The 25,751-nt window shown below is 34.9% G+C and overlaps 1 protein-coding gene across 1 annotated transcript; it reads left to right on the forward strand.

Annotated features, from left to right (window-relative positions):
- Positions 1-279: 279 nt before the first annotated feature.
- Positions 280-23,986, forward strand: EHD4 (EH domain containing 4). The gene is made up of 6 exons (XM_014070872.2): positions 280-631; positions 11,502-11,678; positions 14,807-14,904; positions 17,022-17,434; positions 18,456-18,620; positions 21,141-23,986. The coding sequence occupies exons 1-6, from the start codon at positions 399-401 to the stop codon at positions 21,678-21,680; spliced, it is 1,626 nt and encodes a 541-aa protein (XP_013926347.2). The 5' UTR covers positions 280-398; the 3' UTR covers positions 21,681-23,986.
- The last annotated feature ends 1,765 nt before the right edge of the window (positions 23,987-25,751 follow it).

Raw genomic sequence — 25,751 nt, forward strand, 5'->3', positions numbered from 1 at the left:
CTTGGATGCCTAATAAATTAAACTTACGGTTTAATTCAATTGACCTAATTTCCTGGTTTCAAATCCCACCGAAGCATAACCTAAATGCCCGGGATGGCTCCTATCACTTGATATGCTATAAAAATTCGTAGTTTATTAAGTCGCCGTCGGATCTGCTTTCGAGGAGGGAGGAAGAAAAGGAGGAGGAGAGAGAGAGAAACATGGAGCAAAGCGCCACGGCGTTTCCAGCCTCCGCCCCGGGACGTCCCTCCCCTTCAGCTAGGCCACCGCTGAGCGAACCAGGAAGGGCGGGGTTCATCGCTTGCCGGGTCGGCCTTTCAGTCTAGTTGCCAGCCTAGGCGGGAGAACGAGCGAGCTAACGAGCGGCTGAGGACCGGCCGCCAGCAGCGACCATCGGCATGTTCAGTTGGCTGAAGCACAGCGGGCACCAAAAGCCCGGCGAAAACGAGAACGTGGTGGAGACGGTGACCGGCGGTTTGAAAGAGCTTTACGCGAAGAAGCTGTTTCCGCTGGAGGAGCATTACCGCTTTCATGAGTTCCACTCGCCCGCCCTGGAGGATGCAGACTTCGACAACAAACCCATGGTGCTCCTTGTGGGTCAGTACAGCACCGGGAAGACCACTTTTATTAGGTAAAAAAAACCGCGCTCGGGGCTTCCTACCTGAACGATTATGGCGCGTTAGCCCCGGCCAGGGAGTTGCTTGCCTTCCTGCTGTTTCAGGCGTAAATAGCCATTCGTAACTCTCGAAAACAGCCCCAGAGTAAGCTCTCTGCCGCGTCTCTGTTCCTTGCTCACCTGGTGGGGTTTGGCTCGGGAGGAGGTGGTGGGGTCTACCGGCACGTTTATCTTTCCTTGCTAATGTATGTGACGTATGGTCCAACACCTACCCAGTTTTCTATTTGACTTCCACTTGTCCGATCCCAACCGGGATATTAAACACGATGACTAGGCCAAGAAGATGATGGATTCAAATATCAAAATTCATCAGTAATAGCTTATGCGTGGTCGGGTATGAACATGATCAAGGGAATAAACAATAAAGTGTTTCCCCTATGACATCATGCATTGCAGTAAGCCAGGGCTTGTTTGACTACCTTCCTTAACTAGCTAGCTTTGGATGCCTTTATATGACATTCTCAACTGTAAAATGTGATTTGCAAATCCTATTATGGCTTTGTGAAACCCGAGACCACCCTTAGTGAATGGAAATGCCCTTTGGAGGCATTTAACTTTAATAGGATTAGATTGTATGGTAGTGTTTCTGTCTAGGGCCTTCTATCTAGATGATCTAGTATTTGTAATTTTTTATAAATTGAATGTGCATCTTTCCCACAACTGAATGAAGAAAAAGATATGTGGCTTATGACTTTGTACACAGAAAAGTATACATTTTAAAGACATGGTTACTATATTACTTCATGCATAATAAAAGTTGAAAATAAGGAAACCAAAACCCCCAAAACTCTATAACATTGAATATTATATGCTGTCTGAAGATCAGGCTTTGCAGCCTGCTATGTAGACTGAATCTGGTAAATATTTGGCTATATAAATTTAAGACAAGTTTCAGGGTAAGAATGTTTAGTGGCACAGATATCAGTAACATGGTACATATAGAGAGGGGTATGATTGTCCATTTATAGCCTTATTGAGAACATATTGAAGAAAATAGCTAGTTAGATATAACGTTTTTTAGTATTATCTAAACATCAACATGAATTTATTTCTAGTGTACATTTCCAACTGGATTAGTGTCTCAAGGTAGCTGAGTAATATTTTAATTGCTTTTTACTCTTAATTATCTTTTCAAATAGCCTTAAGTTAAAATCTTTTAATGTTCCCCTTTTAAAGACTTAAAGCTAGGCCTTAAAGGAATCTAGAGTTTTATTATCTCTCATTCGGGCAATATTGCATGTACATATATATAAACCTTCCAATGTATCTATTACAGATAGTATTTAGTACAGGCCACCTTTAATTTGCCCTTTTGGTATTTAATTTGCTATTATTAACTTCCACAGAAAATGGTTCAATTATCTCATCCACATAATGAAATATAAATAATTATAAAGAAGGCCATGTTTCACAATCCACAGCCTTTTAAAAATTCATAACTACGCAAAAACAACTGTAGGTATGCAATTGAAAATACATTACATATATAATAATGATTAAAATTTAGCTATAAATATGACAGTATAAAGACGAAATATCCACAAAATATCTATTTGTATCAATATGGAATTAGTACAGTCCTTTAGGTGTCATTAAATTTAGACTGTGGGAACATTGCTTCATCTTTTCATTTCATTTTTTTAAATATACAAACTTCAAAAACAACTAAGACTCATATTCTGAATCAATTTCTTAGTATCAAGAATTTTTTTATATAAAATCTCTTTGCTAAATTCCAGGCTTTATAGAACAAAAAGCTCAATATTAAATTACAAATTAAATTAAAGTTTAGGAAAATAATTTAGCATCACAATTCTTTGTGTCATTATGTCTTTATATATACAATCAAATATTTCATGAATGGCCTCTTCAGACACTTGGGCTTTCATTCCAGATGTCTAGTAATTGTCTATGAAGATTCTCAGTCATCCAGGTCATGGTTGTCCCAAAGGAACTTTTCCAAAAGAGAGCTGGAGGAGAAAGTCCAGTTGCCTTTTGGAAAAGCACCTTTGGGATTTCTAGTAACTGTAATACCAACACCTCAGGGGAGCAGTTTTTACCTTTTCTACGTTATCTGTATGACTCTAGTGCTTCCTTTTCCTGTGATTAATACTCATTACAGTCCTCCTCTCATTGTGTTTCCTGATTTAAAGGACCGATACTAAATATAGTAATTTTCAGCATGGTGAGTTAGAAGAAATCCTTCTAGGTTCAGTCCCAAGTGGGGAAAAAGACACTGGAAACATGCTTGGAAAGATGGTTTAATGGTGGACAGGATTACATGGCTTGAGCTCCTGAACAGAAAAAGAGCAGAGATGCTGAAAGTCCCTGGTTTTATGCCCCCTCTGGTCTTTGAACTCGAGCTTGTATTCTGATTGGTTGTCAGACTCCCATGGGGCCATGCAAGGGCAACTCTGTATGCTGTGTTTTGAGTCCAGGTTTGCTTGAGCATTGCTTCTTCCCAGGTGCCATGTGGTGAAATCGGTAGAGGGTTAGTCCTACCTTTGTTATGTAGAGTAGATTGGCTCAGGCCTTAATGGCTCATTGATAAAGGTGGAGGGCTATTAAGAGTGAGTTCTATTTTCTGCCTAAAAACATGTTTCTCTGGTTTCTACTTCTCTTTTAGGGGAAATATTCTGCCTTTTTAGTATGTCCTAAAATATTTCATTTTTCTAGGAGAGGGGTGGGTTTTAACTTCCAACAGTGGTCTCCCATGACCTTTGAACTTCATGTCCCAGATAGTATGGGTTTTATGGGAATAGAAGACCTGTTAGAATGCTTCCGCTTTTAAATCCTTTCCTTCCTTTTTCTTTTACAAGTTTGGTTTTATACCCAGTAGAAAGCCTAGCAAGTTCTATACTTAACTTCAAGATAAGAAGAGTTTGCTAACTCCAAGCTGACTCATTCATTTCATCAGCAGTTAGTGAAGTAAATATTTAGCACAGCTAGTCTGGTAGAATTTAAATTGCCTAAAGAGTTATTGTTTTTTCCTTGGAAATATATACTGCCACTTATTTATATTTGGATTTACAGATACTGTTGGAAGTTGAAGTGGCTTAAGAGCAGTGAGACTGATATTGACTGAACTGAAGGCTCTGGTTTCTTTTGCAATGTGTGTCATAGAAATCATCTCATGCAGTTTTAAAGAGCCCGTGGTTTAAGTTTCTTATTATAGTTTTTCACAGAATTGTCTGCTTTAAAAAGAAAAAAAACGCTCAACAGGCTAAATCAGAATTAATTTTAAATGTATTTAAATTGTGATACATACTAATTTTCCTAATTTCAGATTGCAAAATTGATTGTCAGTGTGTGTGTGTTTGGGATTTTTTGCTAAATATATTTTATTATTCCACCTAGTCATTTTCAAAATGAAGTATAAATTTTATTTAAGAAGTGCTCTAAAATCTAATGATTACTTTTTAATATGAATATTAGAATACCAAATGTCATTTGAGACATGTATTAAGGGCACAAGAAGACAAAACATGAAAAAGGGGTGTATCTTACCTTGATTCTTTTGTTTGCAATTGAAACACTTTCACTTGTGAATTGCAATAGTACTATGGTGACCACCCAAAAAGTGATAAAAATGGCAAAAAAAGAGAGGAGAAGATCAATAGAGTAACCTGTAGAAAGGACAGATTTGCTTCAGAAAATGTTTCAGAAATTCAGCAATAAGTTGTGAATCAATTGATATTACATTGACTAAATCATTTGATACTAAATTGACAGCTTTTTGAAAAAGAATGGATGAAAAACTTATGAAGTTTTTTTTATAAGAGGAGATAAAAGAGGAAATGAAAAAGTTGAGAAGGTGGAAATCTATAAGTCAAGTATCTAGAGATGTAAAACATATTAAGTAGATATTATGGAGAGTAAAATAGAAGTTATAAACTGGAAAGAGAATTATATAATTTGGCACTGCTGGAACTGAGAGAGAAGGAATTTTATTTGAGATGTTGATAAGGCTGCAACTTTTGAGGACTGGCCATAAGTCTTCTTGTTCTTCATTGTCATAACTTTAAATGGTTGCTGAACGAATTGTTGTTAACCAAGGACTCATGTACTCAAACATATTACTAAGAGGTCTCCCAAATGTAGCTGTTTCAAAGGAGAGGCTGATGTTTAGAGTGCTTGTGCTTAATGTACCTTCTTGGTTGAGCACATCCAATCATTGATTTTTCTAGTTGTTGACTTTGTCTCAAACTTTTACTTTTTTACAGTATCCCTGCTATTTAGATTATTTGCAGTACAATTTGCCCTCAAGGTTTCCTTTTGCGATTCTCTCTGTGTATGACCTCAATCACCTTCCAAATCACTATTGCTTATCAGCCTCTTTCTTATGAGTACTTTCCAACTCGAGAATATATTTGGGGTAAGACAAAAGTTATTTGGTTGCCCGAGAAAGCTCCATACGTGTCTTACAACAGCCTGAGACAATTTTCTATTTCAGCTTATCAGTTTCTTCATTCTATTAAAATTCTCTATCCAATAGTGCTAGTTGTCTCCTTATTCTCCTAGTCACAAGTATCTTGTTTTTTATGCCCAGTATGATTTTCCCAGTCTTCTTCAGCCATTTCCTACTCATCTATTTGTGATGCACAAATTAAATATATTGTGCCACATCATTTCTGCTTGATTTATTTTAGGTGTGTTACCATTTTAAGGAAAGGATGAGTTCAAAACTATGCATATAGCTTACCACAAAAATATTAAACTTTCCCTATTATAGCTGTAAATGCTTACTTTGAAATGGAAAAAATAACACTTTTGATATGCCTATAAATAAATTGGCAGCCAATTATTCATTTTAAATAATGAGGATACATCTTTTCTAAATATATTTGCAAGCAGATTTGCAGCTATATTATACTAGTTAACATTTTGAAAAGAACCTCATTGAACCTGCAATATTGTCTAGGTACGTTTCTTGAATTTAGATAGAAATGTGATAGCTGGGGGAGAGGGTAATCAAAATTTGGATAATTGTTACCAAGTAGAATGGCATGTTCCAAAAAAAATAAGAGCTGGCAAACCAGCAAAACTTGGTGAAGATTTGTCAATGAAGACTCAGTCATCCAGGTAGAGTTGTCTGAGTCATGATATCTAGACTTTTTTTTTTTTTTAGCTTGAAATGTTTTGCTGTTTATCCAAGTAACATCCTCACTCTGAACAAGTTGCTTAGGGGGACCCCATATATGCTTAGGGGGACCCCATATATGTCCTCATATTTAAATCTTCACATATGGTAAAGATTTGTTATGTTATGGAAAAGATTTATGCCAAGCACAAATAATCCATTAGACTACATATAGTAAAATATTAGCCGTAATAGAACAAAGCCTGTTTCTTGACCAGGCAATTGTGGATTTTGCATGCTTGTTAGTCTGTATTCAAATCATTAATTGTTGAGAATAATTTTAAAAATTGTTATCTTTTCTTGTGGATTTAAATGTAATGTTTTGTTCCAAACATCAAATAATCTTTTTGATTCTTTTGTGTATAGAACATGAAGTTAAATATTACAGAAATGAATAGGAAGAATGGTTTGAGCACCTGGATTTTGCCATCAGTTCTTGGACCTTGTCACTTTACTAGAACACCAAAATTCAGTGACTCAAGTTCATGTCCTAAGCAAGCCTCATCAATAAAATGTAATGTTTAATATCACATAGAATGGATTATCCAATTATACATAGTGAGTAGATTGTCCAGTTTTAAATCCTGAACTTGAAAAATATGTCAGAAACAGGTTGAAATAGGGGCTGATAAACAACCAGGGAGGTCTATAACAGTCAATTGATCAAAAAGTTCATTCATTAATCGTTTCCAATGTGCCTCAAATGAAGAATAGGGAGATAGTTTAACTTTTCATAAAGAGCTTACCACTGCATTAGAATATGTATCCATAGACAAAACTATGAAAGAAAGATGAAAAAGGAGGTATGGAATGTGAGGTGCAGTGCTTTATTGTATATTTTATACAATATAAACTATTAAATGTTCCTTAATAGTTCAGCCAAATGTGTATTTCATCTTGTTTGAGTTGTTGAGCTAAGACTTTGTCTTTTCATAATAGTTGTCTATAAATACATTTTTTCCAGCTGTATCTGCGGATTGGTTGATCCTAACAGAATTGTATAGACTGTTTTCTTTAGAAAGGTTAATAGCAGTGAATTTCTCCATGTCACAAATAATTTCATGAAATAGAGAAAGATTATTGGGTCGGACCATTAGTATACACAATTTCATCTGTTGCCCACATTATCAGTCTTTTTTATATTTGTATATCGATATATGTATTAGCCTTCTTGGCAAAGAAGGCAATTGAGAAATATATATATATATAATTGAGAAATATATATATATATATATATATATATATATATATATATATATATATATATATATATATATATATATATATATATATATATATATATATATATATATATATATATATATATATATATATATATATATATATATATATATATATATATATATATATATATATATATATATTGGTATGCCCAAATATGGGAGGAAGCATACTGCTTCCTTTCTCTGTCTATCGGCTCATCACAAGAGACCATCATGACAGCCATTATTTTTTACTGTTGCCTTTGTTACATTTGTGTTGCATTTGTGCTGATAAATAAATAAAGGGAGACTAGTATAGATATATTTCAAGCTATTTAGCTCTCATCAGCTAACCATACCCTTACTGGGAATCGAACCTGGGCTGTATTATACATACATACATACATACATACATACATATATACATACATATATACATACATATATATGTGTGTCTGTGTGTGTGACACTATATATATATATGTGTGTGTGTGTGTGCGCGTGTGCGCGCACACACACACACACCCGTAATGACTCCCATTTATTGTATTTCTGCTATATTGCTTATCTTCCTGTTTTTATTAAGATGAGACTTCCTTCTAAGCCTCATGTCACAAATTTTACTTCAAACAGGATTCTTACTCTTCAGCAAACATCCGCTCTCCTTTTATGCTTTTGCAACAAAAACAGTCAGGCATGTAACCAAGCGGAGTTCTAATGAAAGGTGGCGCATGGAAGAGACAGTATACTTTATTTCACATTCAAAATCCAGAACTTCTGGCTGACTATTCGAGATTAGCTGAAGTTCAACAGAAACAAAACTAGGGATACTTTTGTTGTTCTGTGTTTGGGCAGGGAAAAAATCCAGAAAGATCTGGGAATGATTTTAGGGGTTGAGTAGAGCAAAGTTGGTACCACCAGTATGTACGCATACCATCGACAAAAACCCCCAGGGTTCACTTTCTTCCACTGTTAATCTCCTTCATAACCACTACTGTCTGCAAGAATGGCATTTCAAAACTCCTCAGGGTTGACTTTATTCCACTGTTAAGCTCTTTCGTCATTTGTTCTGCAAGAACAGCAGTTCAGTCTGACTCAGAAGCTCCCAGTGTTGTTCGATATACAGACCAAAATATTTGAAACAAGTATATTTAAAGGCTACTAAATCAATGGTTCCATGCCTGAAACACTTTATGCATGGAGCAGTTTGTTTGTCCCTTATCCTCTCTGTTTGCTTTGGGTCTACAGGTCTGGAAAATTGTTGGAGTGGAATGGTAATCCCATAAGACAATCTGTTTAAGCCAGTGAAACATCTCCGTACTGAAACAATATTTATTTTATTTTTATTATGAAGCTTCTGTGCTATATTGCTCTCTAATATGGGTGTGTTGTAGACAGGTCTGTGGTTTCACAACAGTCAAATGAAAACATGATTTATGTTGGTTATACTTTAAAAGGATTGAGTCTGCTAAGTAACTAGCAAAACAAGCAATAAAAAATACAAATTAAGTCAGTCTGAACCACAAACACAGCTGGTGCTAAAGAAGTTCTTTGTGTAAAATTATGTTCACATTTTCATTGCTTCTAATGCCTGTTGTGCTAGCCTTCTTTCTCCTCTTCCCTTTTCCTTTAGTCTCTTCTCAGTTTTCTTCATCATATTCATGTCATCAACTTGGTTTTTCATTCATCATTTATTTTGGTTCATGGCTGTGAAAACATAGCTTAGTCAATTTACTTGTGATGATGTTTGGGATTACAATAAAATCTTGATTCTCTGGTCCTTCAACAGATTTGAATGTAATGCACAAGAACGAAACTCTGTTGTTTGCAAATGTCCCAGACAATTTAAATATTTATGTCATTTATGTCAGCTTATATCATTAGTGTAGTTGCATTACTATATTCTTATTTCATGTGCATCGATTTATGTACTTTGCAGTACTGTAGTTACAATTTCATTTAAGAGAGATTTGGATACGGGAATGGACGCCCCCCCCCCCCCCAGGTTCTCTGCATTTGAGTAATAAAATCAAGGGCAAAAGTATAGGATGTGCTGGACCATACTAGATATAATATGTGAAATAGGGCTCTCAGTATCTTAATAAATCACAAGATGAACAAGAGCCAATTCCTGAAGTAAGAAAACCTGCTTATACTTCTTGAAAAGAAAGTACAGGATCTTAAATTATCCTTTACAATAATCAATCCAAGAGAGAGTGGCTTTGATTTTGTGAGCAAAATGATTCAATGATTTTGTATATTTTCTGTTTGTTTTCATGTCAATTTCTTTTGCTTTATGAGTGGATTTATTTGTTTTTCAAGGAGTTGCTTTTTATTCTACATTGATCTTGATGGTTAAATATCTAAAGTTCTTAGGAATGAACCAGCATACAAATAAAGTAAATAAATAAATAAAACTTAGAAGTCTGTTGGAAACCAATGCAACACTGCAAAATAGGTGTTAGATTGCCAAATCATCTAGCACACATCAACTTGCAGTCTACATCTGCAGTAGTTTTCAAGAGCAATCCCAGCTATGGCATATTGCAATAATGTAGTATAGAGATAATGAGGACATGAGTCACATCCTTCTGCTTAGAATGGAATTAGTATACCAGTCAGAGATGCATAAAGGCATCCCAGCTATAGTTTCCATGTGTTGAAGTAGATGAAGATTTAAGTCCCAAGGTGTCGGCATAGAATGGGTTTGGCATGATTTTTTTTTAAAAAAAAAAACCTGAATTATCTGTATAATGTACCTATGTATAGGGTCTGTAACTATTCATTTTCTTGGAAATATGTAATAGAATAGATTTTCAAATGAATGGGTTTGCTGAATCCTAAAAGAAGCCAGAAAATTACTTACAGATATGTGGATGCCTTGATTTACAACTGTAACAGCTTACAACCAGATTTCCAGTCCCAGTTACCATTATAAGTTGAGAACTACCTGTGTGTGCGGTCATGAATTCTGTTTCCTTTTTCTACCATTCCAAGTTGCTGTGATAAAGCAACATTTTGTGTTGCCACTGGATTTTTTTTCTTCCGTTATAATGGTGAATCGTACAAATGAACATAATGCCCAAATCTATTTCCGATGTAACTCTGATTGGGAGAATTCTCAAACTTCATTATTGTGGCAAACGTTCATTGATCTTTATTCTTTTGTATAGGAGATTGCAAAAAAAAATAAAAATTACAAAAACTTGTATGTCATATGCTTATTGAATACTTACTAAACATGTGTAATTTATTTTAATTTATAGAAAAAATAAGAAATTAAATATATTTAATGTTTTAAAAAAGAATAGATTTTCCCCAGCCTGGACTTCTTCAAATGCTGTTTGAGAACTATAGGAATGCATGACCTCAGTACTGCAATAGAATGTCATGCAGAATTATCTGTTCAGTATCTCTTACTCTGGCTTCGTCTCCTCTGTGGCTACAGCAGGAAAAAAAGATAATAGCATACTTCTATGTAATTGTGTCTGGGATTTGGATAGGGAGGAAATTGCTGTCATGTGAATTACACAAGATTAAGGGGAAATGGAAATAATGCTGCTTGACTTATCAGAATTAGATTATTTTAGTTTTTATTACAGATGTTAAAAGACTGGTATTTGTGTAATTTCTTAAGGTAATAAGCATTTGAGGAAAGATCTGACAAGCAATTATTTTATATTCTTTATTTTGTTGCACTGACACAATTTGCCAAACGTGGTCACTTGGTCTTATTTTATGAAGCCAAGAAAGCAGCTCTACAGGTAGCAAACATAATTCATAAACCTGAACATATTTCATTCATTAGTAAGGATAAAACTCATTTGTTCCCTGGTCTGCAGCATTCAGAAACAAATTGAATGGTATGGTTGAAAACATTTCCTCCCCTGTCTATTTATTTCAAATAAAAAGTGGAAAAGGATGTAAGACATCAAGAGTTGGCTTATTATTTAGGTGAACAGGAAGGGAAGACACTGATGATGAATTTGGTGATGCAGATAAAAATGAAAAAAGTCAGAAACAAAGTCATGAATCTGATTAGTAATTTAGCCTAAAAGCCTTTAAACTTATATTTAAAAATTCTGCAGTATTTATTTTAATTTAAAACAACTAGCATTTTAATTATCATAAATATTAATGCTGTGTTTTTATTCCATTAATTTTATATTAAGCCAATTGGCCAAATCTCTATGGAATGGTTGCAGTATCCATGTTTATTTCTATATCCCACTGAATGCAGATTTAAATTATTCATACATTTTGCAGTCATTGATAAGTCTACGAACTACAGAATATAAAAATAAAAGGTGTCTTGGTGGCATCATAATTGTGGAAATCTATATTTGGGGTGGCTTCATTTATTTATATCCTAGCTTTTCCTTAGAAGAATAATTAATTCAAAGAATGAATGCTTTGTTCTCAATTTTTTATATTGTTTTATTATATTTTGCATCACCATTAGGTACCTCTTGGAGCAAGATTTTCCAGGAATGCGAATTGGCCCTGAACCAACTACAGATTCTTTCATTGCTGTCATGTATGGAGATACTGAAGGGAGTACTCCAGGAAACGCTCTTGTGGTGGATCCCAAAAAGCCATTCCGCAAACTCAGCCGTTTTGGAAATGCGTTCTTGAATCGGTAAGGAAAGGCTGTGTGCTAATTTATGCATATATCTAATAACATTTTGTGCTGCTGAGCAACCAAACTTCTGTGGGCCATTTCTAGTCTCTGTCTATCAACCAGCATGATATATACAGATACAGACATTTCCAAAAGAGTCATAAATTCCTTTGTTTTATGGGCTCATATAAATAAGTCTATATAATTGTGTAACAAATGTAGATCAGTAACATTTTAAGCAAAAGCTAATAAAATTAGTGATAACTTAGAATCATGGAATTTTATGCCTTTTTTACCATCTTCAAAATTCATGTAAGGGAAACTGAAGTATAAAAAAAGCAAGGGAGACTTAGATGTAGTGGTGTTTTTCAGGTTGTAGCAATGGTGAGTTGCCAATTTTGTTTGGGCACTCACGCAACGCTTCTGCGCATGCGCAGAAACGTCTGTGCATGCACAGAAGGGTCTGGGCAGGTGGGCAGAGCCTCCTGCCACCGCTACTACCGGTTCCACTGAACCGGGCTGAACTGGCAGCAACCCACCTCTGGGTTGTAGGATATAATCTGCACATTTTGAAAGAGTTTTTAAGCTTTTTAAAGGGACAAAAAGCTGTTGGACTAGGATTGGAGAAATCCAAGTTCAAGTCCATATTTTCACTCGTGGAAATAGTTTGATAACTTTAACAAACTTTTTTTGTAAAAACAAAAACAGCTACTGAAGGAATAAGGCACTGTGTGAGCTACAGATTTATGAGGTTGTTTTTCATATAATTCTCATTACTAAAATTAGAGCCACTCTTCACCCTCACGGTTTCCAGAGTCCACAAGCTCTAATTCTGCTCTCATAAAAAGAATAAAAAACTGGTAAATTCTTCCTTGCCTTACTTCATCAGTATTTCAGGTTTGCTTCTTCCAGTTTTTCTTGCCTTGAACTAAAGAGCCTAAACCCCTGTTCTGCCTCTGTGGCTTGGATAAAATGGAAAGGAAGAAGGGACAGAAATATATTTGGTTCTGTAAATATATGTAAAGATTCCCTTTCCAGTTGTTGTTTTAATTTAATTTTTTAAAATTCATGAGTTTTTGGGTTGTGTGTATGTGTGTGTCTGGCACGCTAGCATATACACACACACCAAACTTTGCATGGCTTTTAATTGATTTTAACATTTGAATGATAATATTTGTGTGGTTGTTTTCATGTTTTTATTTTTTGGTATGTATATTATATTATTATAATGCAAATGTTAAAATCAATTAAAAGCCGTGCAGAGCAATCACTGGGAGAGCTTATCCATTCAAGAACAGTACAACCATTTTATGGGCTGTACACAATTCTCTGACACACACACACACACACACACACCAGGCCAGATAGCGAAGCCAGGTCAGTTTGTGAGTTTTTTCATTCTTGAAACTTTTTTTCTCTGAAAAGAACTTTAATTGGCTTTTGTCCTAATGTAACACAATCAAAATATTGTTCCCTGGTGGTGTATTTATCAGCACAGCTTTTTTTTAAGAAGCTAATTCTAATTTCATTGGTAGCCCAACAACAATTGTGGGATAGTGCAGTGAACTATGTTTGTGCAGCTTTCTTAAAAAGGCAAACTGCTACAAATAATTCTAGTTTACAATCCAAAGAGCTTATTTAATACACTACTGAAAAATCTATTACCTCTTTTCTTATTGCCCATAAATGCTCACAACAGCTTAAGTGTATTACAGTGCTGTCTCTATACATAACTGCAGTTCTTGTTTTTCATGTAAAACCAGTTACTACTACATTCTTGGCATCCAGAAAATGTAAAACACAGTGTGATTGTTTGGTTGGTATAAAGGACACAGTCTTCCTACAAACTTGTCTTTTTTTTAGCCACCCAATAAACACACAAGGAGAACAATATGAATTATTTTTAAAATAAAATTTCATTGCATTGTTCCTTACTTGATTTTCTAAAGCTCTTTTTTGTAGCCTAGTAAAAAAGACTGCAGAAAATATTTTTAAAATATTAAGTAATTCCAAATGGAAAAAAGCGGTCATATGCAAAATTCAGTATATTCTGTTTTGCTTTTTACTGTATTTTAACATATTGTACATCACCTAGATTTCATGGCATAGTTTACAATATTGTTACGAATTGGCATAACTGAACAGTATTGTTAAATAAATAAAATAATTAGGAAGGAAGACATAATATGTCAATCACTATTCATTTTAATGTTTTTATTAATTGGGTCACTTAAGTTTACATCTGTATATCAAAACATCTTGCATAATATTTGGTTTAATATCTGTCCATAGTCATGTGTATCCTGAAATTTTTCAATTACATTTCTTTTCTTTAAAGAATGGGAAAAGTCCCTTAGTTTCTTCTCTTTTCCTTATCATACATTATTCTACAATGTAATGTTTCCCAGTTGTATTAAGCAACCTATCTATCATTCCCAGATAAGCTAGCTAATAACTCTATAATATTGGAGTTATAATCCAGTGCAAATCATTAGAGAAGTCTAATTTTGGATATGAAAAATAAAATTTCAGAGATTTTTATCCGTCTGTCAGTATTTATCCATCTCAGGTTAATAGCAATAAACTACCCAGTGGTAAGATGGTAGGTGCATCTGCAAATGGATTTGATGAGAGTTTGAAAAAACTTTGATCTCCTTTGGGGAATTGTATCCAATAGATATCTGGCTCTTCTATTGGAGAGAATTCCTGAAAAAATATTGTAATTGACAGGCAAAAGGTACACAATAAACTTGTTATTGTTTATTGTGTTTTAAAATGTATGTGTGTGTGTTTGTGTGTGTGTGTACATACATACAAACATACATATACACATATATACATACATGTATGTGTGGATACATGGATGTGATAAGAGCCCTAGACGTGAATCACCATATTAACATACAGTTTCTCCATGAAAAGCAGGATCCTGGTCTAAGTAGAATTTCCTCTCTTATGGGGAGAAATATTCATGCTCTCCAAATGGGCAGGAGTCTTAAAGTTGGGATCATTTTATATACAGAAACTGGACAAAATGAACCACCACCTTTCATGCTTTGGTTGAGGGTTCTATCACTGATAGTTTAAACACAGGGAAAGGCTTTTCCCGGGTCTTCTGTAACCAAAGTTTTCCCTTTTCCATGAAGGTTCATGTGTGCTCAATTGCCCAATCAGGTTCTGAAGAGCATCAGCATCATAGATAGCCCTGGCATTCTTTCAGGAGAGAAACAACGCATCAGTAGAGGTGAGTTTTCTCTTTTTTATATGAAAACTTTGGCAGAAAGCTTTGCCAAAGATGGAATAAAAAAAGATTTAGGATTTTAAAAATAATAATAATAATAATAATTCAAATAATAGAAGAGACATTGAATATACCAAGCCCAATTTGTCCAGATATGTTCCTAGCAGATGTTCAGCCACAGTCTGCTAAACATATAATTAACTCCGCGTTTTATGCTCTCTTGTATTTCTATCTCTGAATTGAAAGATCACATTTTCCTTTGATTATAATTTTCATTATATTAAAAAGTAATTGACTTTGAAATATCTAAGGAAAAAACTTCAACTGACTGCACAAAGTTACTATAAAGGTTAGACCCAAATATGTGTCCGTGTGTGTGTGTGTGTAGACTACTATGTAAAATGAAATAGACATAATTTTATCATATTGACTCTCTACTACTACTTTTATTAATCCAAGTCATTAAAAATAATGTGTCAAATTATTTTATTAATAATATATTAAGCTATTATATCTAACTCAAAACTGAAGCCTTCCACATATATCAGATCTACAGTTCTCAGCACGCTGACCAAAGATTTAGGAAATTATAATTCCAACACATGGAAGACACAGATTACTGATTATTAATGGCATTGATTTATTAATAAGATTATAGATAGGGCAGAATTGAAGGAATTGGTAGTTGTTGTATACAACTTTGAGAATGTTCTGTTTCTTTTCAATTAGCAGCATTACAAAAAAGAAAACACCAAAAAGCAGCACATGCTAGAAGCATATGCTCGGGGAGATATAAGTTAAATATTATTCATTTATTTTGCAGGAGGTTACACTTCAAAACCAATCATACAAAACCACTTTAAAAATCTGAAATCGCTGTAGAATAGTAGAGAAATCAGATATGGTTTCATGGGTGCTCACTGTTATTACTATAGTTTAATAATTCAAATATAATGAATTCAGATATAATTAAGACACCTTAAACACCATTTTATCAGAAATTTAGAGAATATTACAGTATTGTCATAAATTTAAAAAGTAATCAAATAAAGTAGTCAACCTTACTCGGTTAAGTATTGACCACAGTATTGAATCAGTGCAATGTGTCCTAAGTAGGTGAATATTATACGGTCATATAAAAACTAAATTGCAAAACTTACAAATTGTTATTGGTTTGATATTATATTCTGCTAACATTACATTGAAATCATATGTCTTGTGTGCTGAAGATTTAGGATCAGTACCTAAGAATTTCAGAAATTAGCATATATAAAGTCCCCCAGGTTATGAATGAGATCAGTTCCTAAGTCTTTTTTAAATCGATTTTGTAGGTAAGTCAGAACAGGTACATATGGCTCTTACTCAGTGTTAAAATATTTGTCAGATGTTCTTCTTCACTTGGGGACTGCTTGTAATATGTATGCCAAAAATACCATGCCTCAAAAGGATCCATCTTTTCTCCCATCCAAGGCATTTTAATTTGTTACCTCCCTCAGTCTACGTATCTCTTCACCTTTCTTTCTCTTTCCTTTCTCAGTTTTACAATCTGTTCCTTTTTTGTTTCCCTTTTCCCTATTCAAGGATAGAACCAACCTCAGCAAATTTAGCTATGTTTAAACCCCAAAATATTGGCATGGAAGAATGTGGTTGAATAATAATCTCCATTGCAATAGATTTTTGCCATGCTGGGCTGTGATGTGTTGCCAAGTTTAATAAAGTTCAGAGCTTGCTCTGATTTCTGTCACATAGAGGAAAATCATCTAACTTAGCTAGGAAAATCCTATCTGTAACTATGGAGTTAATTCTTTGGAGTAAGATACTTGCTTGTGGGAGTCACTGAATATGTGAACATTCTCCATATTCTTGACAACCTGTGTAATTCAACATTTATAATTCTAGTAACATTTGCTTTAGGTTCATGTTCAGAAACATAAAGCTGTGAACAGTCATTCATGAAAGTTATTTGCAGTGTAGAGGAAGCTGAACTGGCCGCCAATGTAGTATCAAGCATTACAAAATTATGTCTTCATCCCACAAGAGTTATGTTGAAAAACTGTGAACAAAATCATATTTCACCAATATCAATAAATATTTCCTATTTATTGTCTTTTTTTGTTCAGGTTACGACTTCTGTCAAGTCCTGCAGTGGTTTGCTGAGCGGGTTGATCGTATCATCCTTTTATTTGATGCCCATAAACTTGATATTTCCGATGAATTCTCAGAAGCAATCAAGGCATTCCGGGGTCAGGATGACAAGATAAGGGTGGTGTTGAATAAGGCTGACCAAGTGGACACCCAGCAGTTAATGAGAGTATATGGTGCACTCATGTGGTCCTTGGGCAAAGTAATTAATACTCCTGAGGTATTGCGGGTTTATATTGGTTCTTTTTGGGCCCAGCCCCTGCAAAACACAGAGAACAGAAAATTATTTGAAGTAGAGGCACAAGATCTGTTCCAGGACATTCAGAATCTTCCACAAAAAGCAACAGTGAGAAAACTGAATGATCTGATCAAGAGGTCACGGCTTGCAAAGGTAAGATAGGATGTAATATATAGCCACTGACTGATGTGGCTGATTTGCTCACTTGCCATTTTCATCGGCAGTGCAATAATTGGCTATCTATATAAAGTCACAGAAATGTCATTATGATTATTGTTCCATGTGGGAGTGATTGACACCTAGTAGACCAGAGTGTTGATTGTCAGTGGAAAGGGAATCCATTGTCTCCCATGGTAGAAATTTTGGGAGGCGTTATTATTTTCTTTCTTTAAAATAAGAATAGGGGGAAGCTCTTTCATCTTGTTTGTTTCAAAATTAGAACATGATTTTATTAATTTTCTTTGATAGCATTGTCGTATGTATATATGCATACATGTTCCATCTAATAGAAAGCAATTGCTGTCAATAGCAATATGCGAGTTTATCTACATCCAAGTACAACAGGTATCAATCCATGGGCATCCACAATGGGGTAAGAAACTTTTAAAATAGCATGTAGTGGAAAGTCCATTCCAGTTTGGCAAAGGCACAAGATACGTTTTACTGAAACTTGGCAGTATACTTTTCAGATTGATATTCCTCAGCTTTATTGCCTTCTTTTAATAGTACTACTAGTTCTACCCTTGCCTGGTAATGTTTGTAAAGTTGAAAACATTGTCTAAACATGGAAGCATACAAGTAGTTGTCAAGTAATATATAATTATTAGCTAAAAGAGATAATAGGTTATATGCATGTAAGTGGTGGGATTCAAATTTTTTTAATACTGGTTCTGTGGGCATGGTGTGGCTTTGTGGGTGTGGCAGAAGAAAGAGACTGCAAAATCCGCATTTCCTCCCCACTCTTGGGGGAAGGTTACTGCAAAATCCCCATTCCCTCCTTACCCCATTAACCTGCTTTCCAGCTCCGTTCTCCTGTGCTTTTCTGGATTTGTGTATGCTTAATTTATTTACATGAAATATACATAGATGCATGTAGATAAATGTATTTTCATTTATTGATTGATAAATAATTTTTAATGGAAACATAATTTTTAAAACAAATTACTCTTTTTAGGTGCATGCTTACATAATCAGCTACTTGAAAAAGGAAATGCCTTCAGTATTTGGAAAAGAAAATAAAAAGAAGGAATTGATCAACAAATTACCTGAAATTTATCGTCAGCTACAGCAGGAGTATCAGATTTCACCAGGAGATTTTCCTGAAGTCAAGAAAATGCAGGTATTGTATCTCAGTAGACCAAACTGTATTATAGGTAAATAGGCTACCAAACAGCAATTTATATGTTCAAAATTGCAATGCATGATAATCATTCCATATCTCCACCTAACCTCAGTTTAAACAACTGTTTTGGGATATATATTATGATTAAAAAGAATATTTATTTATTTTTCACATTTATGAACTGCCCATCTCCCCCAAAGAGGGGTTCTGGGTAGTGTACAGTAAAATGTCACAATATATAACAATATGTAAAAATTAAAACCTTAGAATTAAAATTTCAAAACTCAAATGTTTTTAGAGGCTGGCAAAAATAATTAAAAAGGCAAAGGAGGGGTTCTTGGCGCACCAACCCTGCTCCATGGCTGCCAGATCCTTTGACCTCCCCCTGCAAGGCCATAAATAAATAAGTAAGGTTAGTCACACAGTCAGCCAGATGTTTATACTGGATTTGGCATTTTTATCCACCTATCGCTTTTTCCTATGGACTTGGGAAGATGATGGTGATGATGATAATGATGATGCACTTTATTAAAAAAAAAAGTTCTGTCCTCTCACAAAACTATTCCCACCTAGCTTTACAATTTGCTTTCAACAATCTTATCTAGTTAGGTTGTGTTTCTGGTTGGGATATTTACACTGAAAAACCTTCATGGTCTTGTCAGCTGCCCCTTACTGCCTCAACTACCCATACTTCTTTTAGGAAAAAAAATTGACCTTCATATTGTTTTGCAGACAAAGGGAAATAGAAGCGCTAAAGCAAATGAGCTCTTATGAGAGAGTAAAACATAAGTCACATTAAAAATGTAATGATACATACCTGTTATGATTCTTAAGCAAACAGGAAGAGGATGATCATGATGTTTGTGTCCTGTCTTTCAACTCAGAATGGCTAACATGCCTAATTTAAAATTAATATTATTTTTTTAATGTATCTGATTGTTTAAAATTTCCAGCTCTAATTTAAGAGAGAGTTAAAGTCTTAGATTTGTTGGATGGACCGACAAATAGCATCAGTTTCAAGGTTTATAGGCCTTGCTGAGAACTATGATAAATAAGTGATAATGTCTTTTTAGTCAGTCAAAAAGCAGACTTGGAAACTTCGTTGGAAGTGTTGTGCCCCTCTTGGGAAGGAGGAAAAGATGGACTGTAAAACAGAGGGGCTTTTTAGATTCTGTCCTGGCATTTCCAGAAAAGACTGAGGAGAAGTCTGAAACTTCAGAAAAGTCTTACAAATCATCAAACAACACTAAGCTAAATAAAGTAGCAACTGTAAACAACAGTTTCCTGCATTCACTTTAGGGGAAGAACATTTGAATTATTTTTATTTCATTGGGGAAGTGGAAAAACTCAAGTTTTGAAGAGCAAGAGAAAAAGATTCAAGGTTTTTTTTTTCCCATTGCATCCCCTTGGGAATAGCAGTTAGGTAGTTGTTTGGAATATTCCTAGTCTTGTGTCCTTGAGTGGAATGTATGAAGCTACTACCGGTCTTCCCTATGCACTCCTACTTAAGCATATACAGAGCAGAAACACACTGAAATGCAACACATTACCTTTTTCCCAGAAGAAAATAGCAGATGTTTCTTATGGCCCTGCTGATAAAAGAGAAATCTAGATGCCAATGCCCTGAATTTTCCCCCCAATCTTCTTATTCTAGTACATATGTATACCCTAACTGGAAATTCTGAGAGCGAAAGTCAGTATCTCTTAAAGTTACCAAGCTTGAAAAACACTGGTCTAGTTGAATATTGAAGAAATTTATATCAGGGAGAAAAAGACCATAAATAAAATTGAGTTCAAAAGGGCCCAGATCTTGCTGAGGGCTGCAAAGAAAAACTTTTCAAAAAAATTTTTTTGATGACAATGCATTCCTGCGTTGGAGAGGCAGTGGGGTAGTGGCTTGGAATGCTCCTGACTTTTAACTGTAAGCCCCTTTCCTCCCCCCCCCCCCAACCATTCACATGAACCAAACAAGAAAACATCTCTTTTCGCCTCCTGTTCACATGTACCTGAAAGTGCATACAGATTGGATGCAATAAGTTGCTTTTTTACCCCAAAGAAAATTCAGATGCTGCTTATTTCCACTGCTGTTAAAGGGTTAGGGGGAAAAATCCAGAAGATATACACTACATGCATTTTATACTTTTGAAGTGCAGATTCTTACTTGTGAATAGCATCAGTGGGATGAGAAGTTACTAACGTTGAAAGTATAATTGGCTTCCTAATAATTCTATAGGAATTGTTGAGTTGAAGCTCAATTGATTAGGTTGACAGCTGCTGATGGAAATTCTGTACCTAGAGATAAGGTGCTTTTCTGAAATAAACTTAAATTTTCATCCTGCATCCTGTTTGTGCAGACTGGATAAATATTGTTTCCTCAAACATATTGTTTACTTTGTAATGTTGTTCGCAACATTCTGTATTCCTCCTTTTCAATCTTGGTAAGCATCGATAATTTCTTCAAGGAGGTATTGAAAATTTTCTGACTTGTCATTGTTATGTGTTTTTGTCATTTCATAGGAAAAATTGGAGAACTATGACTTCACTAAATTCCATTCACTGAAACCAAAACTGATAGAATCCGTCGATAACATGCTATCCACTAAAGTGGCTTATTTAATGACTCTGGTTACACAGGAAGAACGTAACAAGCCAACACAGAAGGTTCAAGGCGGGGCATTTGATGGTACCACAGCAGGACCATTTGACCATGGCTATGGGGAAGGTGCCAAGGAAGGAGCTGATGAGGAAGAATGGGTTGTTGCCAAAGATAAACCCACATATGATGAAATCTTTTACACTCTCTCGCCAGTCAATGGTAGAATCTCTGGGGCCAATGCAAAGAAAGATATGATGACCTCCAAACTGCCAAACAGCGTCTTGGGGAAAATCTGGAAACTTGCTGACTGTGATAACGACGGCATGTTGGACGAAGAGGAATTTGCATTAGCGAAACATCTCATCAAGATAAAATTGGAGGGATATGAACTGCCTAGTAACTTGCCCATCCATTTGGTACCCCCATCCCATAGAAAAAATGTGCGTGGAATAGAGCGGTAAATGAATTGTTACAAAATTAAACACACAAAATGGTGGAAACTGTTGCATAGAAAAACTTACTTGAAAGTATATTAATCTGCCAATATTTTCAGAACCATATCAAATGTTAAATTTGTGCTATAGCAAAATCGTTTTTGCATTTTTTTAAAAAAGCACACAGAGCATAATTGGCAACAAGAAACTATAATTAGTCAGAATATCTATGTATGCACATTTGTGTCCTTATAGAAATTATTTCTGATTTTTAAAATATACATGAATTAGATGTGATACACTTTGTAAGCTACAGGAACCAGCAATGTAGAGGTACCAATTATTTTTATGAGTAGATATAGAAACCCTCTTGCACAAAAATATTTTGTCAGAAGTGCCTTTTAAATCTCTTTTTGCAAATATTCAGTGGATAAGAGAAATGTTTCCATTAAATTTACAGTCACATTGATAAAATAGGATTAGGTAGGTGTAAAATAAATTAATACATTTAAATAATAAAATGCAAAACTTTAAAACAGTTCTCTTCCAAGGGCCATTTATTTTTTTCTATTTGAGATATGTTTGAAATATTATTATGATATACCAAACACTATGTTTCTTAGATTAGATTACATTTTTAGGCTAAAAGAATGCATTTCAGTGCACCTTTGTTGTTTTAATCAAATATTTAAAAGCATATTTAGTTTTAAAATTTATGAACAAATAGTTCAATGGGAAAAAGAAAAATATGGTATGGAAAAATAAGTGTTTTAATATTAACTTCATTTGAGAAAATTGGGGAAATATAATTAAGAAATAATTATTTCGGTTGATATTTTAATTGTGATCAGAGTAATTGTTGAACTTGTCCATATGACCTTTTCGCAAGTAAGATATAAAATATCAGTTTTGCAGGATTAGGTTCAAAGCCAGATTCTCCAGAAATTCTATAAACAGGACATGAATGCATTACAGTACCTTTCCCTGTTGTTCTCAGCATTTGGTGATTGGAGATATGCTGTCTTGGACCCTGGAGGTTCCATTTAACATCATAGCTGAAAAGTTATGATAAAATTAGTGTCTGTATATTTTATTTTTACTTTATAAAGTCATTGAAGAGGAAGCTATCACCAAAATATTGTGGTCAGATCCTAATAGGTTAGAGGTAATTGTTACATTTCTATTAGCTATAAATCTGTAGAGTACTTTTTGTACAAATATAGTTTTAAAAAATACCCATTCTGATAATTCAATTCCATAAACACAAAACTTGCTCACCAACTAACAATATTCTTTGCAATGCTACCAAATTAAAGGTATACTTACTGAAAGTGAATTACACACAGGGCAGATAAACTGGTTTGATAATTCTTCTCAGTGATATTATTCATTGTAAATGTGAAAGGCAAAATTGATCATTCCTTGGTATTCCCAGTTTTGGGTGGGTAATGATCATAGGGATCTTGCTTGTTATTCTCTTGCTTCTTCCTTTGTATTGTCAGGTGTCAACGTGTTGTACACATTGATCAAGTTGAGTTGAGTTGATGCCTTGAGCTTCTGAATGAAAGGCAGGATATGAATGTGACAAATATGAAGTCAGATTGTTCCAGCCACTTCAGTCTCTTCTGTACTGATGAGTGGCCTTTCCACACTTGTTGCCCCAAATCCCTTTAAGTGGGGGTGCTAGCATGACATCTGTTTCTAAAACATATACTTTGTCAGGAAACCATGTTATATTTAGGCATTACCTTAAGCCATAGTATACTTAACTATGGCTTACGGAGGAAAACCAATTTTTCTGGGTTTAACTTTACGGCTAAGTATGATTAGAACCGGGTATCACTTTTAGATCTTCATTATAACCGCTTTGTGAGCATTGTCATTAAGGTGCTGTAATCATCTCAACTTTTTTTTTTAGTAGATTGCTTACTGAAAACTCCACCAAACTGTCAATCTGTTCTGTTACCAAGATTAATATTCAAGGTCAAACCCATAGTATAGGTCAGTGCTGGTTTTGGAATGGTGGGGCTTTCAAGGTTTTTGAAGGAGCTAATTTATTTAGAAAGGGTAGTAAGAGACAAATGGCCAGGAGGACCACATTAGACTAAAGAGCCTGGTGCCTGGAAGGAATTTATCATCTTTCGCTCTTGTATTATTGAGTCATAACAGATACAGATTTCAAGGGGGGGAAATCGTTAAAGGGAAACTGAAATTATTGTAACACTGGGGGTGGTGGAAATCAAGAGATAAAATTCTATCTGTAAATCACAAATAGACAGAATATATAATTTTATTTATTGCCAAAAAGAAAATAAAAAAAATATACAGCTTAAGTCATTTTAGTTTGTCTTTCTTTTTAGAGTCATACATGTGTGCATGTACAAATGTTTGCATGTTTTCCCACTTAAAAGTCTGTGTGGCCTATTGAGAAGTGTCTTCAAGTCAAGCATAGCAACCAGCAACTTTGGGGCCGTGTCCATATAGTTTTCTTTACAGGCATAGTTTTCTACTTCCTCCTTCCAGGATGTGTTTTCAAGTTCCCAGTTATGTCCACAGCTCTGGTATTTCCCTCTTATCTAAACACTAGCCAGGTCCAACCTGCTCAGTTCTTTTGTGTGACTTTGATGGCGCCATGGATGTCTTACTGGGTTGTAGCAGAAACAGCAAATGTAGATATCCCGTGAAAATTGTTGCTTATCCCTTTTTGTTAAAAAAAAAAAAAACACCTTGTATTTCTGAAAGGTCCTCATTTTCTTAATTATTCTGTCATTTTTGAGTTTGGTGAGTGAAATTTGCTCTGGTTTCTTCCTTTTTGCTGAAAGAAACATCGCTGATGGATGTACACTGAGGACTATCTTTAAAACAGCAAGACCATGGCATCAAACAAAGTGAGACAAAGAATTAATCCAGCCTCATTTTCTATTATAGCCTTTAGTAATCAACTGGCTTCTCGGGGGGTGGGGGTTTCAGGCATAGTATAAGGCAGTGATGGGATTCAAAAAAATTTACAATCAGTTTGGTGGGTGTGGCTTAGTGGGCATGGCAGGCGAAGGATTCTCTAAAATCTCCATTCCGTCCCCACTCCAGGGGAAGGTTACTGCAAAAAAAACCTTTCCTCTCAATCAGCTGGGATTTGGGAGGCAGAGAAGAGATGGGGGCAGGGCAAGTAAGAGATGATATTTACCAGCTCTCTGAATTACTCAAAATTTCCCCTACCAGTTCTCCAAAACTGGTCAGAACCTGTTGAATACCACCTGTGGTATAAGGAAGGAAAAGATTTATTAGAAAGAAGGATTATCTCTGTACTTCTGACTCTTTAATAATTGTTTCTCTGTGCATCTCTCCACAAGAGGCTCCCAAGTGCTATCTACAACATAAAGGATTTTCCAGGATGATACACCACTTCCATTACAACATTGCTAACAGCCCAACAAAGTTACCAAACATATTTCCCCCCTGAATCATGTTGAAACCCCAAAGGATTGCTAAATAAAGTATAAATAGTTCATACATGGGTTATTTTTGGCCAATTCCTAAGACGTCCCATCCAACTATAGCTCCACAGAAGATTTCCCAATCCTTAGGATTCTAAAATATGCATGAAAACCCCTTTGGTTAAATAGTAATTCAGTATTTCTGGTTGTATGCACTTATTTGGAAGACAGAAGGCATGCAATAGCATTTTGTTCACATAGGATTTGATGCTGAATTAGAAATCCCCAGGTCATCAATAGTACAATTACAGAGTTTGAGCACAATATCTGTTTCTCTACTGTATAGCTTTAGAGTTGAGGCCATATGAAATTCCTTTTTTCAATTATGATTACAGTATTTCGTTTTTGTACTATTGCTAAAAATCTTGGATGTAATCTATTCTTCGACATTTAATTTTGTTATTGTTTAGGGGCACATGCTGCATTGTTTCAACAATTCTATTTCTCTCTTTTGCATAGTTTTCAAATACTGCAGGGTTTTTTAAGCCCCCCCCCATTGTTAATGGACTTAAAATAATTGCTATTTATTAAAAACAATGCAAAAAGTTATTTTTTTCTGCAATGGTCTGCCATCTGGTGGTTACAAATAGCATTGATATTAGAC

This window comes from Thamnophis sirtalis, unplaced genomic scaffold, assembly GCF_051295495.1.
Source record: "Thamnophis sirtalis isolate CommonGarterSnake01/CBP01778 unplaced genomic scaffold, rThaSir2_p1.2 scaffold_1, whole genome shotgun sequence".
NCBI lineage: Eukaryota > Metazoa > Chordata > Lepidosauria > Squamata > Natricidae > Thamnophis > Thamnophis sirtalis.